This window comes from Castor canadensis, chromosome 10, assembly GCF_047511655.1.
Source record: "Castor canadensis chromosome 10, mCasCan1.hap1v2, whole genome shotgun sequence".
NCBI lineage: Eukaryota > Metazoa > Chordata > Mammalia > Rodentia > Castoridae > Castor > Castor canadensis.
Window position 1 is genome coordinate 76,332,972 of NC_133395.1, and position 27,434 is coordinate 76,360,405.

The 27,434-nt window shown below is 38.7% G+C and overlaps 1 protein-coding gene across 4 annotated transcripts in view; it reads right to left on the reverse strand.

The window, feature by feature from the left end:
• The window catches only part of Mtus2 (microtubule associated scaffold protein 2), a 573,095-nt gene that overhangs the window by 152,523 nt on the left and 393,138 nt on the right, over positions 1 to 27,434 (reverse strand). For all 4 annotated transcript variants that reach the window (XM_074043623.1, XM_074043621.1, XM_074043622.1 and 1 more), the window contains exon 7: positions 5,727 to 5,825. In XM_074043623.1, the coding sequence (XP_073899724.1) occupies positions 5,727 to 5,825 (99 nt within the window). The remainder of the gene's footprint in view (positions 1 to 5,726; positions 5,826 to 27,434) is intronic.

Sequence of the window (27,434 nt, forward strand, 5' to 3'; positions counted from 1 at the left end):
ATGGGAAGAGAGAGAGAGGCGTATTAGAAATATGAAAGCCAGGGGACAGCTGTTTGGGTTTGTTTTGTTTTGGGGATGGGAGAGATGACAGGAGATAAAGCCCTGGGCTTTATTCAATTTATAGATCAGCAGGAGAAAGAATCCCTCCTTAAATTCACCACCTAGAAAGCCTCGCCTAGGCAGATGTCATTGGAGGGCTCAATGGCTGTATTAAATGTTCTGGTTGATCTTTAATATTCATTAAACTGAAGAAAGAAGGGCCATTACCCAAAAGACATGAAGGGAGCAAGGATCTGAGCTTGGGAACAGGAAAACCGTGTCTCCAAGATCTCTCCACTGGGGATGCACAGCATTTTCAGATCGTCATTTTCGAGGGCTCGGATGAAGCTCAGTAATTATGCTGAGGATCAAAACTTTTGCTCCTTCATGCAATGACCTTCTGCTCTGGGGTGACTATGTCTCCTCAAAATGTGTTAAGTTGAGGTCCCAATTCCCAGTGTGAAGTCATCTGGAAGTATGGCCTTTAGGAAGAAATTAAGTTATGAGGGTCATGAAGGGGGTTAGTACTCTTGTAAGAAGAGACATGTCAAGGGTCAACAGTAATAACAACTCAATATTATACATCATACATCGTATCATATTGTCTATTATATATATTTTCTATATTAAAATATATATGGTATTATATAGTATTATATTACATAGTATTATATATTATAATATATAAAAAAACAATGATAGCACAATTGCCGGGAGGAAAGAGATGGCAGTACCCCTTTGTGAGATTCTTATACTCTATGTGAGGTGATACAGCATCACCTGAAGCTGGAAGGCTAACAGTTAAAGTTGTGTACTAGAAACCCCAAAGCAACCACTAAAATAGTACAAACGAGACAGAGATACTTAATATATCAACAAAAGAGATGAATGGAATCAACAATACCCAATACCCAATGGAAAGAAGGCAACCAACGAAGGAAAAGAGAAAAAGAATATCTGAGTTGAAGACAAAATACAGTAAGATGGTAGATTTAAAATGTACACCGAAGGCAGATTTCAGATTGGATAAAAATGTAAGACCCAATAAGAACTTATTTAAATTTAATCAGACAAATAGATGAAAAAGCAAAGGATGGAAAGAGATTATGCCATGCTGAAAGAAAGCTGGAATAGCCTTATTAATAGCAAATAAATTAGATTTCAGGGAAAGGAATGGTACCAGGGTAAATAAAGTCATTTCTTAATGATAAGGTAGAAAATTCATCAAATTGGTAAGCTAAACAACTATGCACCTAATAGGAGAACTTCAAAATTTATGAAGCAAATGCTGAGAGAATTGGAGGGAGAAGCAGACAAGTCCACAATGACAGTCTGGGACTTTAAGCTCTCACTCAATTACTGACAGAACATGCAGACAGAAAACCAGGAAGTGGGCAGAACATTGAACAATGCTATTCCCACCTGACCGCTGAGATTTATAGAACACTTTACATAGGAAAAGCAGAAAAGGCATTGTTTTTAACTATGCATGAAACATTCATCAAGATAGACTTGATGGTAGGTCATAAAGCAAATCTCAATTAATTTAAAAGGATTTGAGTCAGTAAAACATATATATTTGCTCTCTGCCCCTAATTCCTGACACAGAAGCCCTAAAATTCTTGTAATTCCCAGAGTGATAGGGTTCCAGGTGCACTATTTGTTCTAATAATTTTGGTCTTTGACCCCAGTTTCTGACACAGAGGTCCTAAATCCCTTGGAATTTTCTGAATGACAGGAACATCTTTTGTTCTCATGAGATTTAGTGGCTGTGGACAGCTTCAGGATGGGAAAGGTCACTGGAAAGATCAAGCTATGAACAGAAGCTTAGAACATTCAGGCCCCACTCCTTCACTCTCTGAGGAGGAAAGAGGAGCTGGAGATTGAGTTCATCAATCATACCTATTGATGAGGTTTCCATAAAAATCTCTAACCTGTGGGGTTTGGAGAGTTTCTGGGCTGGCTCAACACAGCCATGTGGCATACCCCAACTCGTGGGGAGGTGAGTTTTTCTCACACGTGAACCAGCGCCTCATCCTGTACACCCTCTCATCTGGCTGTTCATCTGTATTCTTTGTCACATCCTTTATAGTGTAAATGTAAGTGAAGTGTTTTCCTGAGTTCTGCGAGCTGTTACAGCAAATTGTTGAATCTTCGGAGGGTCTTGTGAATCTCCACAATTATTAGCTAAAGTGAACAGAAGTGAGGTCCCCTGCTTTTGTGATTACATCCGAAGTGTGGCCAGTTTTGTAGGATTAAGTCCTTGATCTGGGGGTCTAAGCTAACTCTGGATAGTGTCAGAACTGAATGAAATTTTAAGACAGCCAGTTGCTATTAACAGAGAATTGCTTGGGGTAGAAAACCTACACATTTGGCGTCAGAGTGTGAATAGAGCTGAGATAGACTTTAAAAAAAAATTATCCAAAGTATCTTCTCCAGTCACAATGGAATTCTAAATTAGAAATAAATAACAAAGACTTATGGGAAGTACCCGAATATGTGTCTATAAATAGGAGACTTCTGAATAGTCATATGTAAAACAAGAAATTAAAAAAGAAACATTTGAAAATATTTTGAACTCAATGAAGATTAAAACCCAATATATCAAAATCTGTGGATTGTAGCAGTGGTAGGGCACAGAGGGGAATTTATTATACTGAAAACACACATTTGAAGTGAAGAGTTCAAACTAAGGAATCAGCCAGTTAAACCCAGCATAAGCAGAATAAAGAAGTAACAATAGTAACGGTAGAAATCTGTTCTAAAAAAATTTAAACCACACCTCACCTTACATACAAAAATTAATTCTAATGATTGTAGACTTAAAATATAAAACCTATGCCTTTAGATGTTTTAGAAGAAAATGAAGGAGAAATGTTTGCTACTTTGGGTTATGCAAATATGTTTTAGATAATACCAAAACAAAAGAGAACACATAAAAGAAAAACTTGAGTTTCACTAAAATCGAATTAAACTTCATTAAAATTAAAGACATCTCCTTTTCAAAAGATACTTTTAGGAGATCTCAAAACAAGCCACAGACATATTAGGAAGATGCAAATTGAAAGCCCAAATGAGATTAGATGTCTACAATTAAAAGACTGGCCATGCCAAGTGTTGGCAAGGATGTGGAGGAAATGGCACTCTCAGACATTACTGTTGGGAAAGTTAAATGGGGAAACTACTTTGGAAAATAGTTTGGCACATTTTAAATAAGTTAAACATATAGCTACCATATGGTCCATTCACAATACTTATCCAAGAGAAGTGAAAACAGATATTCATACCAAGACTTACATAAACTTAAGTAGCTTTAGTTATAATGGGCAAAGGAAAAAAATTCGTCAAATGGCCAACAGATAAATGGATACATTGTGGTGCTACATATTCTGTCAACAAAGAGGAATGGACTGTTACCACGTGGGTGGAACTCAAGTAATTATGGTGAGTGAGAGATGCAAGTAAAAACAATAACATAACTGATTCCATTTATGTAAAACTTTAGAAAACACAAATAATAACAGATCAGTGATTGGGGCTAGAGCTGGGAGTGTGGAAGGCTAGGCAGGTGGGATTTATAAGAGGCACAATGAAATTGGGAGGATGGTGGATGCATGTGTTATCTTGATTGAAGTGATGGTTTCATGTGTGTGCATACATATTAAAACTTATTAATTTTATTTTATATATGAGTAGTTTACATTTATTACTGACATTGCAATAAAGATGTTCTAAAACAAGAACATCACAACACATTCTTTTGTTCAGTATTTTCTTTGTATAAACATGTCCATATTTTTAACTTTTTAGTATTCTTATATTTTAGGCAAGTACTGGAGCAGTCCGAAGCTAGATTTTATAGCATACAATACATAAATACTTTTTGACTGTTGTGTAAATAAATGCAGTCTGATAATACAAATCTTTGATTTACTCCAGAGTTGAGTTCATGTACAATCATTTTGACACATTTAAGTTCACTTCTAATGTATTACTCTCCCACTTGTCTCCCTCCCTTCCCTCTTTCTCTTCTCTTTTTTCCCCCTTTTCCCCATTTCGGTTAACTCCCCCAACCTGTATTAATATTGTATCCCTCATTTCAACTTTTTATCCTTTACTGGTTCAGAAATACACACTTAATTTTATCAGTTATTCTAGAAAGTTTAACATAAATATTTTAACGAAGTGTAAAATGACACCTTTACTTACCCTAGAATGTAAAAACCTTACTCCTGAAGATTTGTTTTCTTGTGTAATAATTTCACCTTTTATTCTGCTGTATGGCCACAAGCACTGCAGCACTGAAGTGGAATTCTCAGGTCACAGTGGCAGCACAGACTCTAGCACTTAAATTGCAGTAGGACTGACTGTGGTTAGAGGTGAGGTTCCACAGGGGTGATGCTCTCCTTTTCCCCACCATCTCTCAGAGCCAGAGTTGCAACAGCTAGTCTCCCCCTGCAGGGGGAGTCTTTTCTTCTTAGTTCACCCAGCGACCCTGTTGCCCTTCAAAAATTTCAGATTTCTGTTGTTTATGCAGCATTCTTGGATCTGGTCTCACCCTGTTCAGGCACCAGGCTATGTCTCCCAATCCAATATACTTTGGTATATTTCTGGTAACTTTAACCAGAATTAGTTTGTTTGTTTGTTGAGACAGGGTCTTGTTATGTAGACAGGGCTGGTTTTGAACTTGAGATCCTCCTGTGTCAGCCACCCTAGTGTGAAGATTTTAGGTGTGGGTCCTCACACCCAGCTAACAAGAAATTTTAATAAATTCTCTATTCAAGTTTTTTTGGTTAATAGGTAGTGACTAAGGATGTAGATTCAGACTGTCTCATTTCAAACCAAGGCTGTACTCCTGATTTTGTCACCTGTGAAGAAATTAATCAAAATCTCTGTACCTCCACCTGCTTTCAGGTATAGTGAAGGACAATAATAATAGCTGTCTCATGGAGTTACTGGGCAATAAATAAATTAATATATTTAGGCCTGGGTATGACTCAAGTGGTAGAGCACCTTCCCGCCTGGCAAGGGGCAAGGCCCTAAGTTCAAATTCTGGTGCTGCAATATATATATATATACATATTTTTTTTTTAATTTAAAGAATTTAGTCTAGTACCTGGCATATATAAGAATTCAAACATTAGGTGCTATTTATATTCACAGCTATTATTTTTGTGCTTAAGGAAAATGTTTTCAGGTTATACTGTGTACTATTCTACAAAGGGGCCAACGAATATTCAGGAAGATTTTCAACCTTTAAGTGACCTTACATAGCTTATTCCTATCTGAATGTAAACAGATTGCACACTAACAAACTAACCATCATCTGTGATCCATTGCTTCTGTTTTTTCCTCCTGCTAGAAAACATTATTTCTTGAGGTTATGTCTTCAAAGTGTGATTTTCAACTGTAAATCATTTCTACATGCGGTGGGAATAGCAGAGACTCCTACGCAGAGAAATTCTTTCACCTATCTGTGGCACAACATCTTGCATTTTAAGGTAAGAAGGATGCCAACAACTGGTTAATTTCATCTAGAGTCAGAGGATATCAGCCTGTGTATGTCAACCCCTGGAACAACCATTAAAAACACACAGGTTGGCACTGCTCCATTAAATACATTTGAGTAAAATAAACTCCAAGTTAAGTCTTCTCCCCAAATAACACAGATCACATTTCTCAACTACCTGGTGAATGTAGCTTGGTGGTGGACGCTGCTGTTCTCTTAGGTGATGAAACAGTGGGCTTATTAGCATCCTGGTCCTTTTGTGCCTCTTTCTTTGCTCCTGTATATGGTTTGAAAAAAGAAACAGAAAGAAAAAAAAGCTGGTTACAATCCAAATGGTAACATCAGTTGTTTGTGGAAAGGCTGACAGAACAACAAAATATCTGTATGACTTGTTGTTACAGTCACCACTCTCTGCTGGAGGAAAGACACTCATTTATAGCAAAGGGGATTCAGTTTCCAGTGGCCGGGGAACAAGCATAGTGCAGTCTTTGGTTTGATGAAAAACGCCCCTCTCTCTGGAGGTCACTGCCACCCCAGGGATCTTACAAAGCATCTGGGAATTAAAATTTTACTGTCCTTAGCCACTGTCTTGGTCCGCCTGCCTTTGTGTGCTGGAACAATTTTTTAGAAGACAGGGAAGGAAGCTGAAGCTGAACATAACTGCTAATGACTTCGACATTGCCCAGAGCTGAGCCTTGGGGGACATGGTGTGACTCTAATTAATTTCCATGCACTGGCCCACAGACATGACCCAGAGATCCTGATGGCCCCCTTGGCTGCAGCTGCACCTTTGTGGAACCTGCCATTAGAGCTGACCCAGCAGAAGGAATAACCTGAGCACAGGTGAGATCTAGGGACCCATATGGACCCCCTGCACATGGAGGGGCCAGTGTGGTTTCTCCCTTGTGTGCTGGACACGGCATTCACCTTCATATCACCTTCATTAGAAGTCAAAGAACAGAGGAAGGAAGATTAGAGAAATCACAGAGACTTAGATGTCCCTAGAGTTGCCCCTACTTTAGTTAGTGACATTTTGAAATGTTATCTCATTTCAGAAACAATGTTTGAGGTAGTTCTTTGTAGGCTGGACAAAAATGTCCCCTAAGCTCTGAGACCAAACTCTTCCCTCGAGAGTTAGTGCAACTTGGTGTTTATTTCCCAGATGTTTCTCTAGCTTTGTCTAAACACATACACAAATACAAATACAAATGCAACCACAGGTTAACTAAGTGAATTCAACATTGCATTGCTGGGTCTTTTTCACGTCAATTCACTTACAGATCTTTTGAAAGTGCCACATCATATTAACGGGCAGAATTGTACCATGATTCATTCTACCATTCTCTCATGGGTGAACGTTAAGATAGCTACATGTGCTACAATAAATATTCTTCTACTTTAACCTTTGTGCACATGACCAGTGTTTTTAGAGTGCTGGGTTTCAAATCTGCTCATTTGCAATGCTGCTTAACAGAGATCAACTGTCCACCACAGGGGTCAATAATCCATACTCGCAGCCAGCAGGGTATAAAATCAACTCTATGTGTAATATGCCCCACTGACATTGAAGTTCCAATCATTTAATTTTTGCCAGACACCAAGAGTTTTTGTGTATTGGCTGTATGCATTTCTGTTTGGAAATCATTTATGTGACCATCACATCTCAGTCTTCATTTGTTCTGGACAGCAGTCCTTCCCAACACATAAATCATATTTTCCAGCCTTTCACATTTTAAAACCTATTTATAGTATCTTTCATTTCCTGTGGTTTTAAGTTTTAATGTGCTCAAATACGTTGATCTTTCCCTTTGCAGCTCTGAAGCTTTCAGGGCACTGTCACAGATTCACACGGAGCAGGCATACAAGTGACAGCAGGTTGTGGAGGCATTTTAGGGACCTCAGGCTGCTGGAACTTCGAGGTCTTGCAAGTCCAGACACCACTCACTCCACAGAAGTCACAGTCACCCCTCAAGGTAGAACCTGATATTGGGCTGGGAGACACTTTTACTCCTTCCCTCTGCTTTTATTTTAGGTATCAACAAATATGGAAAGGTACTGAGAGTCGTGGGAACTAAGAGAAATGTTAAAGGCAAAAATCCTCCAAACCACTTTCCTACTTGAAAGGAAAGTCAACCATGAATACTTATTTAGACTTTCCATTTTTTCCATCCAGCTTCCATGGAGTACAATTTGCAGCCTTGACTGGAAATTTAAATTTTGGTAGTTCTGACCTTGAATTCCACTTCTGCAGATCTCTCTTTGAAACACTTCTACAGGTCTGCACAGGCATTTGCTCAAAGGCACATATTATATTATTTATTACAATAAAGATGTGTAAGTAACCAAAATGCACATTGGGCACTGCTTTAATAAATCATGGCATAATCAAACCACGGTGTACCATGCAGCCGTTAAAAAGAATGGAGTGGCTCCATTTTGTATGACATGAGAAGATGTCATGAAAAAGGTATGCATGGCATTATCCCATGATTGTAACACAAAGTGTCATCTGTATTATGGTTGTAAAATAGGTAAAAATGCCTGAAAGACAAATACCACTTTTCATATTAATTCCTTCCAAGCAGTGGGAATGAAGGACTTCTACTATTTATTTTAATATGCTTCTTCATTATTTTCATTTTTTCTGATGATCACATGTCACTTGTATAAGGAGAGAAGCTAAAAACCCAAAATGAAAATAATTAGTTTCATCTATGAAAGGTTAGATGGTACCAGTCTAGTCTCAGCATCCTGAGGGAAAGCCTGGGTGGAAAGTTTCACACTCCTTCTGCCAAAACACCTCCCTGTAGGAACACAGGCCCCCCTGGGGAACTCTTTGTGGGTCTGAAAAACTTGGTGGCCCAGAGAATCATAGCCATTAGTTAAGAGCTTCCTTCTTCTTGCAGCTTTCTTCTGTCTAGACTCAGTCTAAATGCTTTCTAAACCTACTGTAAGCTTTGCTTGAACCCTGCAACATCTCTGAGTGTCTGGACATGCTGTGTGGAACTGGTCTCATGGTTGCATTGCCCTTGGCCATGCTCTCAGTCTCCTTAGCTTCTGCTTTCTTCTTTCTTACACCTGAGCAAAGGTGTTCCAAGATTCTGCTTCAACCTCTCCTGCTCACACTTCTGGGTGAGTTTGTCCACTCAGTATGTTCCACTACTGACTTGTCAACATGATGGCTGCAAAGTCTGTCATTTCCAGTGCAGGTGGCCCAGACATCTCTCCTGAGATCCAGCTCTGTTTTCCTCTGCCAACCAGGCCTTAGCTCTTACCTACTAGATGTCCAAACCATCAGGCCCCAAATGGAACTCCCACAATTAGCTTCATCTCCAACCCAGCCCTCTTCTGGTCCATCACTCCCCCAGTCACTGAAACTAGGGGCCAGTTGGTCCCTATCCTTATCCTCCCACGTCTGGGAGTCATTGGGTCTTCCAGTCTCTGTTTACTCTAGATCATTCCCCATAATTTCTTGCTGACACAACTACAAAAATCTCCTAAGTGGTTGAATGGCTATTGCAAAGTTGCCTTAGAACCTGTTAATTATGGATGCTTTAAGTACAGACCATTTGCCTTGCCCTAAAACACCCCACTCAAAAGCCACCACTTGCTCTGAGCACAAACCTGTCATTTAAAAAAAAAAAGACAAGTGACAATAGCTAATTCAGAATCCTCACTGAGAACATCTAAATGAAAAAAGTATTTAAGATAATGTTAGAAAAATGTTATATACTTTTTAATAAAAAGAAATAAGCACATCAAAAAAATCAAAGGAAATTTTTATAGGCTCTTAAACTCAGACACAACAGGCTGCAAATTCCATCAACTAAATCTTAGTATTAAATAAAAAAAGATAAGATACAAAAAAAAAAGGGATAAAGGAAAACATAGAGCAATAGGCTTCATCCCCCAGCCATCTATCTAACCTTCTCCCTTCTCCAGGCCTGGGAAAGGAGAGGTGACTTGGCTGACCCATTCCCCCAGCCCAGCAATCCTGCTCCCACACAAGGATCATGGACAGAGGGTGGGAACAATGAGAAGAATGGAATGCAAACGTGTCAACAATGCGAGTGATTACTGTCCAATCATGTCACTGGAAGGAGGTGAACAGAAAAAGTTGAATGTTGTAATCAGATTCTGATGCCACTCATAAGACAAACTAAATGGCGGGACACTTCAAGGTAAGATTTATAAGGACTGAAGAGAACGCAGAAAGGAAACATTATCTAGACAAGAAGAGATCAAATAAAAAAGAAACCTGAACGGATTAGAAATCAGAGAGAGAGAGAGAGAGAGAGAGAGAGAGAGAGAAGAGAATATAGAGATGTACAGGGAGAAGAGGAAAGAGCTTTAGCTGCCAGTACTCCAAAAGTAGTAACTGATTTTGGAGGAGAACAAAGTTAATGAGGAGATGATGTGAATATCTCGGGTTGTACATGAGAGGAGGGTGGACTTTAACCCATATAAGGTTCATTTCAACAAGCATGGATTACTTACGTGAGGGTAGACATTGTAGCTGGGGCCTACAAAAACTGAACCTTCAATAGAGGCCTAATTATTCCTTGGGATAAAAAACTAAGGAATGATTCTTGGTTAATTAGGCAAAGATAAGGCTCAACATTATTGTACCATAATTTTTGGTTAAGTAAAAATTAACTGTTCATCTTGTTCCAACTATGTAAATACCATTGAGCCATTTCCTTACTTGAATGACCTTTCATTTTCTCTGCATTTAGTAACTGCATTGGTTTTTGTTTGCTTTGTTTTTTATGTTTTTGTTGCTAATTCTTCCCCCAAACTCTCATCAGAGTGTAACTTTCCTCTCATAGTTACAACACGTAAGGTTATACCTCCATTTCCCTCCTTGTTAAAGTCATTCTTCCTGGAGTTCTTGGGTCCCCATTTTATTCTGGATTGGTCATTTCTAGGACTGTTAGGTGGCTACCATCTTCGCTGCTCATCAGCACCCTGGGCAATTTCTTTGCCTCTTTCCTGGGCTGGGTTCTTGCTTCCTAGACTCGCTTTCTTGGTCTGTTTCTGTACTTCTATAGAACACATTTTTTTTTTTGAATTTCTGTAGAAAAGTGCATCAGAGGTAAATTATGTGACATCTTCCACAGCTCAACATTTCTTCATAAAACTGAAAGTACAGCTGCATTCAAAGTTTTCATGTGACAATCATTTCCCCCCAGAACATACAGGCATTTGTCTTTTAGCTTCCAGGCTGTTGTGGACAAGCCTGGTGCTATTCTAAATCTCAGCCTTTTGAGGATGATCTGTTTGCTCTCCTGAGAAGTTCTTGGTTTCTTCTTCTTTCCCCCAGTGTGTGAAATTTCATGCTGATGTATCTAGCTGTGGGTAGTTCTGTTGTCCATTATGCTGGGCACTTGGTGGACTATCTTAATTTGAAACTGTCATTCTCCAGGTCTGGGAAATTTTCTTGAAATGTCGCTTTGATCATTTCTTCCCCTCTGATTTCTATGGTGCTCCATACTATACATTACGTCTCTCTTTGGATACCTCCCATACACTCAGCCACATTTAATAGTCCCAAGTTGAATCTGTTGTTGCCTAATAAAATTTCTCACTCTGATCTTCCCCAGCTCAGTAAATGTGCCTTTGTCCTAAGCCAGAAATGTTGGCCTCATTTTCACCCTGTCCCTTTCTCACTTCTTTACATTCAGTAGAATGCCAGATCTTCTGAAGTATACATCTTGGGTCTCTTACATTTAGTCTCTTCTTTTTTCATAGTCAGTGGAACTTCCTGACCCAGAGCAGTTCTCTCTCTCTGCAGCAGCCAGTGCCTTCAGACCTCAGCCTGGGGACTCTGGGTGCTGCCACAGTGCTCTGGGATTTCACATTACTACACTATGGGTTGAATTCATTTTTATTTGGCCATATTCTGCAATAAACAATGTATCCCATGAGGATTGCTCACTCAATAAATATCTGTCAATAAGAGAGTTGGTTATTATTACTAACTAATCATGTTTTTCCTCTATTGAAAATGAAAACAACCTTGAGGTTAGGTGAATTCCTGACATTTTGAAACCTCCTCTTATTTTCTTCTTCTCATTACTTTTCTAGCATTTCTTCCATCCCTTGGAAGAAACAGGGGTGTCCTAAGAAGGGAATGAGAAATCACTGTGCACACTGTTTGAAAACAAATGAGTTAAAGCTCTGAATATGATGGATTTGTGGAAAGAAAATAACCAGGTCTCCTGGGGAATCAGGACACGCATGATGCATTGGGTGTGGAAAATGCAAATACATAAGTAGTGGTAGAAAATTATTTGCATTTTTGAAACCACATGGATATTTGTGCCTTATTCATAGTGGCAGTTTTATTTAGGTAAATGAAAATGAAAGAAATTGTCAAGATTATTTATCTCATTCCACTAAATAATTGAACATTAAATTAATTCAGGAGCACTGTAAAATTGTGCTTTTCACAGATCACATTTTCCCCAATAATAAATGAAAAATTCCTAAAATGATCTACTTAGAGTTAAGTATGTGTGCTTATGTTAGTATGCTATGGTTTTACTCCAAAGGCTGCATCAGTCATTTTTATTTTCTGAACTATTCTTTGAAAGATCCTACCCATGCCTTCCTTCACTCATCATATATTTACTGAGTAACTCTGTTCTACTTGATGTGGGACTCACTGTCGAGGTTCCAAAGTGAACCAACAAAGTCCTTACTCCAAGAATTCACCAATTAGTGGTGCACATAAATAAGTAATGATAGGATAGTGCAACAAGAGCCAGGTCTGGGTAGATTGGTAAAGATTTCTCTCTGGGAGCTTGGAGCAAGAGCCAGGTAAGGCTTCATTGATGAAGGGAATGTTTGAGCCGAGACACAAAGTATGCAGAAGATATGGAGAGAGGAGAAGGACCCACAAGGAGGGAGCCCCTCCCTGTACAAACGGTGTACAGGGACAGCATTCTGGGGGAGAAGGTGCAGGATGAGACTGAGGGTTTGTCTCTTGAGTCAAACCTACATTGTCTCTAGCTCTCAATAAGGTTCAAGGTGAAGAATATTTGTCTTATTCCTACTCAGTTTCCCTTTAATGTATCTGAACACCCATGAAGATCCAGTTTAAGACTAAATAAGACTACTCATTATATATTTTTAATAGATGTGAATCTTTGTGATTGAGATTGCCAATGAATGGAAATGACTAATAAAAATAGAAAGTAAACAGGAAGTTAAATTGTTTTTGCCTGCTATAGCTTTTTGTTTAAACTAAGTTACCTGGTTAAGACAACAGACGGACATCCAAATTATTAAGACTGAAACTGCATTGCATATAAACTTGGAAGTTTTTTGGTTTTTTTTTTAATTTTCTATTTTCCATTTTATTTTAATTCATTTTTATATATAGATATTACTTTCATTTACTTATTTTTTTTATCTTTGATTTTCAATCCTCTCTCTGTCTCTCTATTGTCTGTTCAGCTTACTGTCGATTAGTACACTAACACTCCCTCTTTATACCTTTGAAACTCTCTTGTCTGATACCTTGTTCTGCTTTCTCCCTCTTGTCTGTATATTTGTTTTCCCCTTCTCTTTAACTTCTTGCTTTCCATCTCAGCTCACTCTTCCATTCTCAATATTACCATTGTTATTATTACAAGCTAGAAAATACTTAATTACACACAGTACAGGGACAGTAACAACACCAAGGACAATGACGGGAAGACAGAAAAAACAGGGAAACCAGTTTCCCCACAGCAAAAAATTAGTACAGGAACCAGAGGGGAATGAAGAGAACAGAAACTCAGATCCAGACTCCAACAAAATGAAGATAAACTATGCCAAAGGACCCAATGAAGCCCACAAGAATAATTTAAAAGAAGACATACTACAAGTACTCAATGAGAATTTTATAGAGATGATACTGGATAGGGTCAACCAAAATGTACAGGAGACAGTCAAGAAATTCCAAGACAATAAAAATAGAGAATTTGAAAAAGCAAAAGAAGAAATAAAGGAAACCATAGAAGCACTGTATAAACACCAAAGTGAAAGAGAGAACACAATGAATAAATGGATAAATGAACTCAGGACAAAAATAGACAACAATAAAGAAGAAAACAGCCAGGATATGGAAAACCTCAGAAAAAAGAACGAAACAGAACTGCAAAACAAAACGGAAGGCCAATCCAGCAGAATAGAACAAACAGAAGACAGAATCTCAGAACTTGAAGATGAAATGGTAATTAAAGGAAAAACCGAAGAACTATTAATTAAACAACTCAAGACCTGTAAAAAGAAAATGCAAGAACTCACTGACTCCATCAAAAGACCAAACTTGAGAATCATGGGCATCGAAGAAGGAGAAGAGGTGTAAGCGAAGGGAATGCGTAATATATTCAACAAAATAATAACGGAAAATTTCCCAAATCTAGAGAAAGATATTCCCATACAAATGCAAGAGGCCTCCAGGACACCAAACAGACCAGATCAAAATAGAACTACTCCACGACATATCATCATTAAAACAACAAGTTCAGAAACTAAGGAAAGAATATTGAAGGCTGTAAGAGAGAAAAAACAAGTCACATACAAAGGTAAACCCATCAAAATCACAGCAGACTTCTCAACAGAAACATTAAAAGCAAGAAGAGCGTGGGGTGAGATCTTCCGGGCACTGAATGAAAATAACTTCAACCCCAGGATACTCTACCCAGCAAAGCTATCATTCAAAATAGATGGAGCAATAAAAGTCTTCCATGATAAGCAGAAACGAAAACAATATGTGACCACAAAGCCACCATTACAAAAGATTCTGCAAGGGATCCTGCACACAGAAAGTGACACCCAACTTAACCATGAAAAGGTAGGCAGCCCCAAACCACAGGATAAGAAAAAGCAAGACAGTAGAGAGTAACATCAAGTTAGGCACACACAATCAAACCTTCAAACAACTAAGATAACTAAATGGCAGGAATCACCACATACCTATCAGTACTAACGCTTAATGTTAATGGACTTAATTCACCCATCAAAAGACACCGTTTGACAAAATGGATTAAAAAAGAAGATCCAACAATTTGTTGCTTACAGGAGACTCATCTCACCGACAGAAATAAGCATATACTTAGGATGAAAGGCTGGAAGAAGAATTACCAAGCCAATGGCCCCCGAAAACAAGCAGGAGTAGCAATACTTATCTCTGACAAAGTAGACCTCAAACCTACATTGATCAAACGAGATAAAGAAGGACATTCCATACTAATAAAAGGGGAAATAGACCAAAAGGAAATAATAATCATCAATCTGTACGCACCCAATGTCAATGCACCCAATTTCATCAAACATACCCTGAAAGACCTAAAAGCATATATAAACACCAACACAGTGGTTGTGGGAGACTTTAACACCCCATTATCATCAATAGATAGGTCATCCAAACAAAAACTCAATAAAGAAATCCAAGATCTAAAATATGCAATAGATCAAATGGACCTAGTAGATGTCTACAGAACATTTCATCCAACCTCTACACAATATACACTCTTCTCAGCAGCCCATGGAACCTTCTCCAAAATAGATCATATCCTAGGGCACAAAGCAAGTCTCAGCAAATATAAGAAAATAGAAATAATACTGTGCATACTATCTGACCACAATGTAGTAAAAGTAGAACTCAACAACAAAAGTAAAGACAAAAAGCATGCAAACAGCTGGAAACTAAATAACTCATTACTTAATGAAGAATGGATCATCGATGCAATAAAAGAGGAAATTAAAATGTTCCTGGAAGTCAATGAAAATGAAAACACAACCTACCGGAACCTATGGGACACAGCTAAGGCAGTCTTGAGAGGAAAGTTTATAGCCATGAGTGCATATATTAAAAAGACTGAAAGATCCCAAATCAATGACCTAATGATACATCTCAAACTCCTAGAAAAACAAGAACAAGCAAATCCCAAAACAAATAGAAGGAGAGAAATAATAAAAATAAGAGCTGAAATCAACAAAATAGAAACCAAAAAAAAACCATACAAAGAATTAATGAAACAAAAAGTTGGTTCTTTGAAAAAATAAACAAGATCGATAGACCCCTGGCAAACCTGACTAAAATGAGGAGAGAAAAAACCCAAATTAGTAGAATTAGGAATGCAAAAGGGGAGATAACAACAAACACCATGGAAGTCCAGGAAATCATCAGAGACTACTTTGAGAACCTATATTCAAATAAATTTGAAAATCTAAAAGAAATGGACAGATTTCTAGATACATATGATCATCCAAAACTGAACCAAGAGGAAATTAATCACCTGAATAGACCTATAACACAAAATGAAATTGAAGCAGCAATCAAGAGTCTCCCCAAAAAGAAAAGTCCAGGACCTGATGGATTCTCTGCTGAATTCTATCAGACCTTTAAAGAAGAACTGATACCAACCCTCCTTAAACTGTTCCATGAAATAGAAAGGGAAGGAAAACTGCCAAACACATTTTATGAAGCCAGTATTACACTTATCCCAAAACCAGGCAAAGACACCTCCAAAAAGGAGAACTATAGGCCAATCTCCTTAATGAACATTGATGCAAAAATCCTCAACAAAATAATGGCAAACCGAATTCAGCAACACATCAAAAAGATTATTCACCACGACCAGGTAGGCTTCATCCCAGGGATGCAGGGGTGGTTCAACATACGAAAATCAATAAACGTAAGAAACCACATTAACAGAAGCAAAGACAAAAACCACTTGATCATCTCAATAGATGCAGAAAAAGCCTTTGATAAGATCCAACATCATTTCATGATAAAAGCTCTAAGAAAACTAGGAATAGAAGGAAAGTTCCTCAACATTATAAAAGCTATATATGACAAACCTACAGCCAGCATTATACTTAACGGAGAAAAATTAAAACCATTCCCTCTAAAATCAGGAACCAGACAAGGATGCCCACTATCTCCACTCCTATTCAACATAGTACTGGAATTCCTAGCCAGAGCAATTAGGCAAGAAGAAGGAATAAAAGGAATACAAATAGGTAAAGAAACTGTCAAAATATCCCTATTTGCAGACGACATGATCCTATACCTTAAAGACCCAAAAAACTCTACTCAGAAGCTTCTAGACATCATCAATAGCTATAGCAAGGTAGCAGGATATAAAATCAACATAGAAAAATCATTAGCATTTCTATACACTAACAATGAGCAAACGGAAAAAGAATGTATGAAAACAATTCCATTTACAATAGCCTCAAAAAAAATCAAATACCTAGGTGTAAACCTAACAAAAGATGTGAAATACCTCTACAAGGAAAACTATACACTTCTGAAGAAAGAGATTGAGGAAGACTATAGAAAGTGGAGAGATCTCCCATGCTCATGGATTGGTAGAATCAACATAGTAAAAATGTCGATACTCCCAAAAGTAATCTACATGTTTAATGCAATTCCTATCAAAATTCCAATGACATTCATTAAAGACATTGAAAAATCTACTGTTAAATTTATATGGAAACACAAGAGGCCACGAATAGCCAAGGCAATACTCAGTCAAAAGAACAATGCAAGAGGTATCACAATACCTGACTTCAAACTATATTACAAAGCAATAACAATAAAAACAGCATGGTACTGGCACAAAAACAGACATGAAGACCAGTGGAACAGAATAGAGGATCCAGATATGAAGCCACACAACTATGAGCAACTTATCTTTGACAAAGGAGCTAAAAATATACGATGGAGAAATAGCAGCCCCTTCAACAAAAACTGCTGGTAAAACTGGTTAGCAGTCTGCAAAAAACTGAAACTAGATCCATGTATATCACCCTATACCAAGATTAACTCAAAATGGATCAAGGATCTTAATATCAGACCCCAAACTCTTAAGTTGATACAAGAAAGAGTAGGAAATACTCTGGAGTTAGTAGGTATAGGTAAGAACTTTCTCAATGAAACCCCAGCAGCACAGCAACTAAGAGATAGCATAGATAAATGGGACCTCATAAAGCTAAAAAGCTTCTGTTCATCAAAAGAAATGGTCTCTAAACTGAAGAGAACACCCACAGAGTGGGAGAAAATACTTGCCAACTATACATCAGACAAGGGACTGATAACCAGAATATACAGGGAACTTAAAAAACTAAATTCTCCCAAAACTAATGAACCAATAAAGAAATGGCCATGTGAACTAAACAGAACTTTCTCAAAAGAAGAAATTCAAATGGCCAGAAAACACATGAAAAAATGCTCACCATCTCTAGCAATAAAGGAAATGCAAATTAAAACCACGCTAAGATTCCACCTCACCCCTGTTAGAATAGCCATCATCAGCAACACCACCAACAACAGGTGTTGGCGAGGATGCGGGGAAAAAGGAACCCTCTTACACTGTTGGTGGGAATGTAGACTAGTACAACCACTCTGGAAAAAAAATTGGAGGCTACTTAAAAAGCTGGACATCGATCTACCATTTGATCCAGCAATACCACTCTTGGGGATATACCCAAAAGACTGTTACTCCAGAGGCACCTGCACATCCATGTTTATTGCGGCACTATTCACAATAGCCAAGTTATGGAAACAGCCAAGATGCCCCACCACTGACCAATGGATTAAGAAAATGTGGTATCTATACACAATGGAATTTTATGCAGCCATGAAGAAGAATGAAATGTTATCATTTGCTCGTAAATGGATGGAATTGGAGAACATCATTCTGAGTGAGGTTAGCCTGGCTCAAAAAACCAAAAATCGTATGTTCTCCCTCATATGTGGACATTAGATCAAGGGCAAACACAACAAGGGGATTGGACTTTGAGCACATGATAAAAGCGAGAGCACACAAGGGAGGTGTGAGGATAGGTAAGACACCTAAAAAACTAGATAGCATTTGTTGCCCTTAACGCAGAGAAACTAAAGCAGATACCTTAAAGCAACTGAGGCCAATAGGAAAAGGGGAACAGGTACTAGAGAAAAGGTTAGATCAAAAAGAATTAACCTAGAAGGTAACACCCACGCACAGGAAATCAATGTGAGTCAATGCCCGGTATAGCTATCCTTATCTCAACCAGCAAAACCCCTTGTTCCTTCCTATTATTGCTTATACTCTCTCTACAACAAAATTAGAGATAAGGGCAAAATAGTTTCTGCTGGGTATTGAGGGGGGGAGCGGGAGGGGGCGGAGTGGGTGGTAAGGGAGGGGGTGGGGGCAGGGGGGAGAAATGAACCAAGCCTTGTATGCACATATGAATAATAAAAGAAAAATGAAAAAAAAAAAAAGACAACAGACCAAGACTCAGCCATCAAAGGTACATAAATATTTAAATCAATACCTACTTTTCTTATAGAAGGATTAGTCATTGGAGAAAAATGAAAAAGAATACCTTTTCATCATTTGCATCTGTTAATATTGATTTTCAACCTGACTAGATTAGTAATCCTAGATTAGTAAATCACATCCCCTGGGGGTAGGTTATGAAGGTATTTCCAGAGATGATTAGGTCATGAAGGCTGTAAATTAAAGAATGGTTTAATCCACTGTAGACTCAAAATTTAAATTGGGAGGTGATTAAACTGTGGAAGGTGGGCTTGATTGGGCAAGATAAGTCACTGGGGCCTGTCCCTGTGGGCTATACCTCATCTTGGTCCTTTCTGTTACTGCTTCACTCTGCTTTTTTGTCCACCATTATGTGAGCTGCTCCACCTTGCCCGACATCCCACAGTGGACTGGAAACTGTAAAATTATGAGCTAAATAAATCTTTCCTCTCTTAAGTTGTTTCTGTCAGATATTTGATCACAGCAACAATAACACTAACAGCATCATAAGCTTACCAGGCTATAACTACAATGAATCCACTAGAATTCACTGTATCAGTCCTTATATCCATTTATATGAATTTTTTTTAATAAAATACAGGTTTAGTCTTTTTTATTGTGAAATACACTTATAACTTATTTTATAGTAGTTTAAAAAGTAACTGTAAAGTTAACGTCTCTTGAATTGCTACCCAGGTCAAGGAGTGGACCATAGAAATGCCACTGGCACCAGGAGCTTGTCAGTGTTCAACTTTCCCCACTTGAGCCAAGATGCTTTTAGTCATCATTCCTTGCTTCTATTCATAGTTTTACCACTTCCTTATACAATATCCTTAACGTCATAAATGTTCTATCAGTGAAGTCATACTGTATGCTCTTGCAATTTTACTAAACATTTTCTTCACAATTTTCATCCATATAGTAGACAGTAGCCCTAGTTCTGTCTTATTGCCAAATAGTGGTCCATCATGAGTTTATATCACAATGTATTCCTTTTTGTCTTTCTTTCTTTTTTGTAAACCACTGATGAACACTTCAGTTGCTTCTATTGATAGTTTTTAACAATAGTATTTGGAACAGACCATACATGTCTTCTAGTGCACGTGTGTATGAATTTCTTATACACCTGGGAATAAAATCCTTGAGTTATGGCATATGTGAACTTGACTAGATAATAAAAAAGGGTCTGTTTCCCCCTCCCCAGTATTGTATAAGAGTTTGCCATTTGCTCCATCTTTACCAACATGTAGAAAGTAAGATTTTAAATGGCTGCCCTTCTGATAGGTATATACTTCCCTGTGATCTGGATTGCATTTTCCTGATTACTGATGAGGGTTTTAGCATCATTTTCATGTTTATTGGACACTTTTTGGGCAGTACTGCGGTTTGAACTCAGGGTTTTGTGCATGCTAGGCAAGCCATGCCTCCATCCTCCCCCATTTTTTCTTTTGTGGAGCACTGGCCAAGTCTTTTGTTCCTTATTTTTATGGATGTATGCATGTAGGTACTTGTTTTGTGGTACTGCGGTTTAAACTCGGGATTTCATGCTTGTGAAGCAGCTCTACCCTTTGAGCCATGCATTTTGCCCTATTACTCTGGTTATCTTTTGGAGATATGGTCTCATTTTTTCCCAAGGCCAGCCTGAATGGTGATCCTCCTATTTTGGAGGTGAGAGGCATGAGCCAACACATCCAGTTGTTTGTTGACATGAGGTCTCATGAGCTATTTGCCAGGCTGGTCCTGAACCATGATCATCCGGATCTCAGCCTCCCAAGTAGCTAGAATTTTAGGTGCAAGCCCTTGGGACCTGGCTTATTTTTACTTTTTATTTGCGAGACAGAGTCTCACTATGTAGCCCAGGCTGGCTTCTGACTCTTGATCTTTCTCAGCCTCCTGAATGCTAGAATTGCAGGCATGCACTACCATGCCCTGCTTTTTTGTTCCTTTTTTTGTCTGTCTTTTATTTGTGCGTTTACTTATAAGGGTTTCAATATAATTTTGCATCTTTTTAATAACTTAAAATGCTATGGTTATCTTTAATAATAATATTCACCTACAATATTTTTTCAAATATATACTAACAGTAACAAGTAATAACTCACAATTGTGGTAGTAGTCAACATGAAAAAGAAGTAGTGGTTATAAACATCTGTTATATTCAGGTAAAAGACATAATGGGGAAGTTTTTTAGCTTTTGGTTAAGGTTCAGACACACACACTACTGTATCTACCGTGTGCTCAAGCAGAGTCCTTAAACCCTCTGAGCCTCTGCCTCCTCCTGTGTAAATGAGTGACGGTAACAGTAACTACCCCATAGGGTTGTGGAAAAAAAATGGCATTGTTCATTAAAGGGGCTTAGCATAACACCAGGCATTACACATGCAAAATGCACTTATTAACAGTATTAACTTAATTATTATCACCACTCATTCAGATACCGCCATGGTCTGAATATTGGTGCTCTTGTGTCCCCTTCCCCCTCCAGACACCAGTTCTTATGTTGAAACCTAATCCTCAGTGTGGTGGTATTAAGAGGTGAAGCATTTGGGAGGTGATTAGGTCATGAAAACTGCTGTGATGAACAGGATCAGTGCCCTTTGAAAATAGGTGCAAGGAGGCCAGGTTAGCCCTTGTGTCATATAAGGACACAGCAAAAATGAGGGGACAGGCCTAAAACAGACAGACTCTTCCAGTGCCTTGATTTTGAACTTCTCACCTCTGGAACCGTGACAAATAGATATTTGTTGTTTATAAACCACTCTGCCCATGGTATTTTGTTACAGCAGTCCTTATGGACTAAGAGAAAATCTACATACTGTAAGCAGTGCGCTCACCACTCCATGGTGACTATGTGACTTGCTCTCCCTTTTCAGTGGGGAATATGACGGCCAGGGAAGTTACGTAACTGAATCTAGGTCACAGGGCTATCAGTGGGAAACCACTATCGCATTCTGGGTCTAATTTCGAAGTTCATTCCCTGTTTTCTTTGCCAACCCAATTCTATGTGACAGAAACTAACAATTTACTGTGGCTTATTAATGAATTTGTTCTATCTTTTGAAGTCACGTGGAAACAGAAATATGTTCAAAAGTAGCTTTTAAAAATCCCCCAAAGTATAGGCAATTAAAAACAATGAGGTCTTACAATGTGTCATTTTTCCTCGGGTCATAGACACAAAAGTGCTGCCTGCAGCGTCATCTGCTGAGCAACTTTCTTTGTGTGATGGATGTCATCACTGTCAGGATCTCTCTGTCTTAGCCCCAGGAAAGTGCACTGGGTTCAAGTTTGAGCTTTGCAGTCAGAGGCCTGGGCTTGAATTCTACCCCACAATGACCATGGCAAAACACTTGATGTCTCTAAGGTACAGTTTTCCTTTCTGTAAGAGGGTTCAGGGTGCACCACAGGTGTATAACCGAGATCCAATCAGAAAATAGGCATACAGTAAGTGCTGGTGATTATTCTTACAGCTGCTGGTCAAGGAACTACCCTGCCACTGGGACCTGTTCAATGTTATTTGTCCCATTACCCCAGCTCAGATATCCAGCATGATGTCCTATTTCTTTAAGTTGCATATACTCAATAATTAGGCAGGCTACTGTCCTTCATTCCCCATCTTTACCCCAGTGAGGCCCATTCAATAATCAGAGCTACTTCTAGGCCAGAAGACTGTGTTTCAGGATCCTATCCCCGATGGTCAGGTGCTGACTTCTGATGTTCTGTATGGTGCCCAGCCTATCACGGTGGAGTCAAAGCCACTGAGAAACAAGGTAACACACGGTTCCAGGAAAATGGCATTTATTTACAGGCACAAGAACAATTCTAATTACATTCGTCTGGGGGTCTCATTTTCTACACTAAGTACTTTACAAAACAAATATGGCTCCCTTTCTAAGGGAAATTAAAATAGATCTTTTCGTGGTATTTTATATTCTGAAATCAATGTCATACTCAGCAGATCAGAGTCATATCAATGTCCTATTTAATCAGCTAACCTTTCAATAGGTAAATATGTGGGGTATTTTCAAGAGAAGAGAATTCAGAGACACTCAATCCAAGTCTTGGTCAGCTGCACAGAGACTCTTACATGGCTATGCAGTTGGTAAGTGGCCGTGCTGAATGAACATCAGATGGTTGACTAGTGGTGAGGAATAGGCATAAAAGGGACAGAGAACAGTTGGAGCTAGGAGGGTACAGAGGCACACCATGGCCTGGCTTCCTGAGGTAACTGTAGGTGCAAGGAGTGGCATGGCAAGAGAGAAGCCAGGTGGTAGGTGATAGGCAGTTCCAGCATGGGGACAAAATCTGTACGACAGGTAATGGGAGCCAGTATAGGGCCCTAAACAGGTGAATAACAGGACCAGATGTACAGTTAGGGAGGTAAAAGGCCTCCAGCAGCAGTGTGAGAGGCTGTACTGGAGGGCTTTTCACTCATAGCCTGGTTGGATGATGGATTATTGAGAGCAAAGTGTGGGACCCAAAGTGGCTGTCAGGATTACTGATTGTTGTTTGATGGGTTAAAGATGAAAGATGTAAAGACTATGCCATGCCCAGTACTACAGTGACGATTTGGTAGTTCTCCAATGTAACATAGCCAGTAGAACATGCAAGTCTGGGGAAGAAATAGAAAGTTTTAAAACAGTGACATGTAATTAAAAGTTCCACACTCATCATACTGAGAGGTTGGACAACATCATGGTAGCTATTTGAATAACAATGCACTTATAGCACAGTAGGCAGATTTCTGAAACATACTAATGTCAGAAATCACAATGGAAAACAGCTCCAAAAGACCATTTGCATTAATTACTACTGGACTCACTCCCACAACCCTTCAGTGCTGACAAGCACAGTGGGCCAAATACCAGGTGTGTAACCTTTTAGATACAATACATGTATAACTTCTTTTAAAAGAGGATTTCAGTGCCCTACTTTTGAAGAGCCTCCTCAAAATAAAAGGTTTCACACCAGCTTCCAGGTGGCTTAATATCAAGGTGAGTCACAAAGTTGGATGAATCCTCCTGACACTGTAGGGGATCTTATAATACTTTTCAGATTGTCTAAAATTCTTGCTGTTGTTTTAAAAGTATTGGAAAGGCATAGAAGAGAAAAGAAATGTTTCTCTTCCCTCACTTGGATCATTTTGTGGCATTTCAATTATAGCTAAGTAGCACCCTGGGCCACCAAACTGGCAACAGAGGCTTTAAACTCAAGTGCCCTAAAAAAATATCAAACCATCCCAGTGAAGTTTACTGGATTCACCAATAAAATTAGAGACTGATGAAACAACTATGAATTTTCTGCATGATTTTTTCATATTGCCTATCTTTTGACCATTTCATGGCTTGTAAGTTTCATAAAAAAGTAGTTGGAAGGGGAAATGTATATATTAAAAGTGACAAGGTACCTACTTGCTAGGAGCCCTACTCCAACACTTTAAAAGGCAACTGGGCTTGGAAAACCTCTATTTCATAAAGAGGAGATTGTTCATTCACGTGCATGGGATCCAGTTCCCAATCACTGCTGTCTGGAAACTTCTATCAAAACTTCCGGTTTTTGTAGTACTGGGTTCAATCCCCCAATACTACAAAACTAACAAAAAACTTTATGTTTCTATCTGCATGTCTTCTGCACACTGCGTCAGACCTCTCGATCATGTACCTCCTTTGGACATTCATTTCCTTTTCTTAGTGCTTTGCATAACTGTAACAGAATATGACACCTTGAGCTACCATCATCTCCACAGGGACAACTGTGTCTGTCTCATTTAGCAAGACCTCCCCAGGTATCTAGCATGGTGATCAACTCAAAGAGGGCACACAGTAAATATTTGGGGAAGGAATGGATGCCCACCCAAACATTCAGCTGTCTTCACTCCCTGGAATGTCTGGGAGTGTCACAGCTTTTGATCTGCAGTGCTTCCTGGCCTTCCTCCTGCTGGCCGTACAGAATAGCAAACAGGCCGCCTTGAACACACGGTCTTTCGGCAATCTTAATGATGCAGGGAGCAGTTCCTTTCGCCAGGCATTGTATGCATCATCCCCGTCACATTGTCCTATTTCTATGACCTCTTGCAAAGGAATGGGTCTCATATTTATTGCCTTCATTTTTCTCCCACCAAGATTCTTTTTAAACACTTCTGCTCTCCTCCAATCTCTTCTACCCCCAAACCAATTGCTGGTTCCCCTGTTGGCCTCACAATGACAAATAAGTTGAAGCTGTGATCGCAATTAAGTCTCAGCTGCAAGGAGAATAGTCAACACTGAGCAATAGCAGCATCTGCACAGAGGAGCTGGATGGAGCCTCATTGCTTTGAACTTGTCTCCCCACGGGTCCCGCTCCTGGGATGATTCTGAACACTCCTGAGTCAACAGGGACTTTCACGTTGCCAGAAGCCATGATTCCTTCATTACAGAAAATAACCTGTTCTTGGAACTCATTCATTAAAAGAACACGTGTCACACGTGACAGTAAGAACATCTCTAGCAGCACCCAAGTGCCTGGCTGCTGTTTTTGCTCAACCCGTTTTTCTAAAGCTGGGTGATTTTTTTTTTTCCCAGCAAACTCTTTCTCAAATTTATTCCTTTAAGTGGTGACCAGAGTGGAGAGGCCATGTGTGGGCACCCTGGAGGAGTGCAAGTGGCCTGGCCCATGTGCATGTCAGGTGCTCCATAAGCACTCTCTGATGATATTGACAAGCTACCAAAATTTAGAAAATTTTAGTGTACCCTAAAATACCTAAATTTGTGGAATTTAATTCAGAGGTAAGCAACCTGCTTTTATTTTATTTATTTTTTTACATTTAGCAAATGCTGGTTTTATTTCTCAATTATTCTATTTTTTGATCAAATATTTGGCTTTATTTTCTAGCTGCTATGACCAAACAAAACCTGGATAAGGGGAACATCTTATGTTTGACAGAGGTGAGTGATTGTAACATAAATAAGCCAGTCACTAAAAGATGAATACTGTAGAGCCACCTATAGTACGTGCCTTGAATAGTGAAATTCAGACAGGAACTGGAGTGTCCTGCAGGTTTGGGCAGAGAACTTTTGCTTAGCGGACAAAGGTTTTCAGTTAGAGAAAAGAAGAAGAGGTCAGGTAATAAGTGATGGTGCCAAACTGCACACATGTAAACAGTAAAGTAGGTAAGTTATTGGATATGCATTTTACCACAATTCCCTAAACTTATAACTTATGAATGAGAATTAAGACGAAAAATACAGGGCTAGGATATAACTCAGTAGTAGAGTTCAGTGTCTAATAACTGATTTATTCTGAACTCAGAGCAACCTGCTTTTAAAGAAACAAAATTAAGTTTTCTGATTCAAGTAGAGTTTCTGTAGTTCATTGATTAGCAGCCTCAGGAATCTCAGGGAGTTTTTTTTTTTTTTTTTTTTACATTAGGTAGCGAGGAATCCAAATAAGATAGCAACTGTTCCTCTTTATAAAACCACAGGAAATCCTTCCATAACTTAATCTGAATAAGGGAGTTTTATTTCCTATAGCTACATCATGCCAGCATGACAGAATCAAAGGGAGTAATGACCAAGAAGCAATCAATCTTCAGATCAATATTTTCAAGTGAAAATATTTTCCTGGTTGCTACAATAGTGCAAGCCAGTTAGCAAGTCAATGGGCAAAGCCCAACTACTCGTGTAAAATTATATGGATCAATGTAGCAGAAAGATTTTGTATTTGATATATGAACAACAGAAAAGTTGTCCATAGAAATTTGAGAAAAAGAATCGCTGAAAGACTGAGGAGTTTCTGAAACTCTTAGGACACTTCCATTTATATAGCCATGGTGGTATGGTTAGTCTGGGGGTGCAAGCTGGGGGGGTATATCAAGTGATTAGCACTAAATCCCAACACTTCTCATTTTGATCACATTGATGTCAATGGGAAATAATCAGCGACTTACAGGAAGACAACATTTTAGGAAGGAATCGTATAGTACATTGCATTAGTTCTCAATTTGCATTTGATAAACTTGGGAGAATGGGGCACAGTCAGATCACAGAATTATTGCAGGGGACTTGGAAAGCTGTATGTGCTCTAACTAGCAAGAGGAACTAAATGTCTAAGAGGCAGCTGTTAATCATAGTTATTTCAATAAAATAGAATTACCTGGCCTCTGAGTAAAAGTATCCAAGAAGCATTGCCAGCGGTTAGGTCTATAGATTTTCAAGTCAGTGAGCCCGAAGTTGATAACTTTTCTGCTACAGAGGAGTTGCATGACTCTGGGGAAGTTGCTTAGTTTCTCTAAATACCAGTGCCTCTAGGATTAAATGAAATAGTATATAAACCCTTAAGTATATTGTATGGTGCATAGAGAGTACCCAATACATATATTTTTAAAAGAAAATAATGTAATAATTTATTTATATGCCTGATATCAAAACACTTATCAATCATTAACATAGGGTACCATATATGAGACAAATTAATGTCAGCTTACTTGCCATCATATCGAACGGAGACAACTGTCACTTCAGAGGGACGGTTGAATGTTCGTGCTCACCATTTTCTCCTATGAGCTCTCTAATCTCTTGCTGGTAAATCTGATTTCATAAGAGGCATAATCC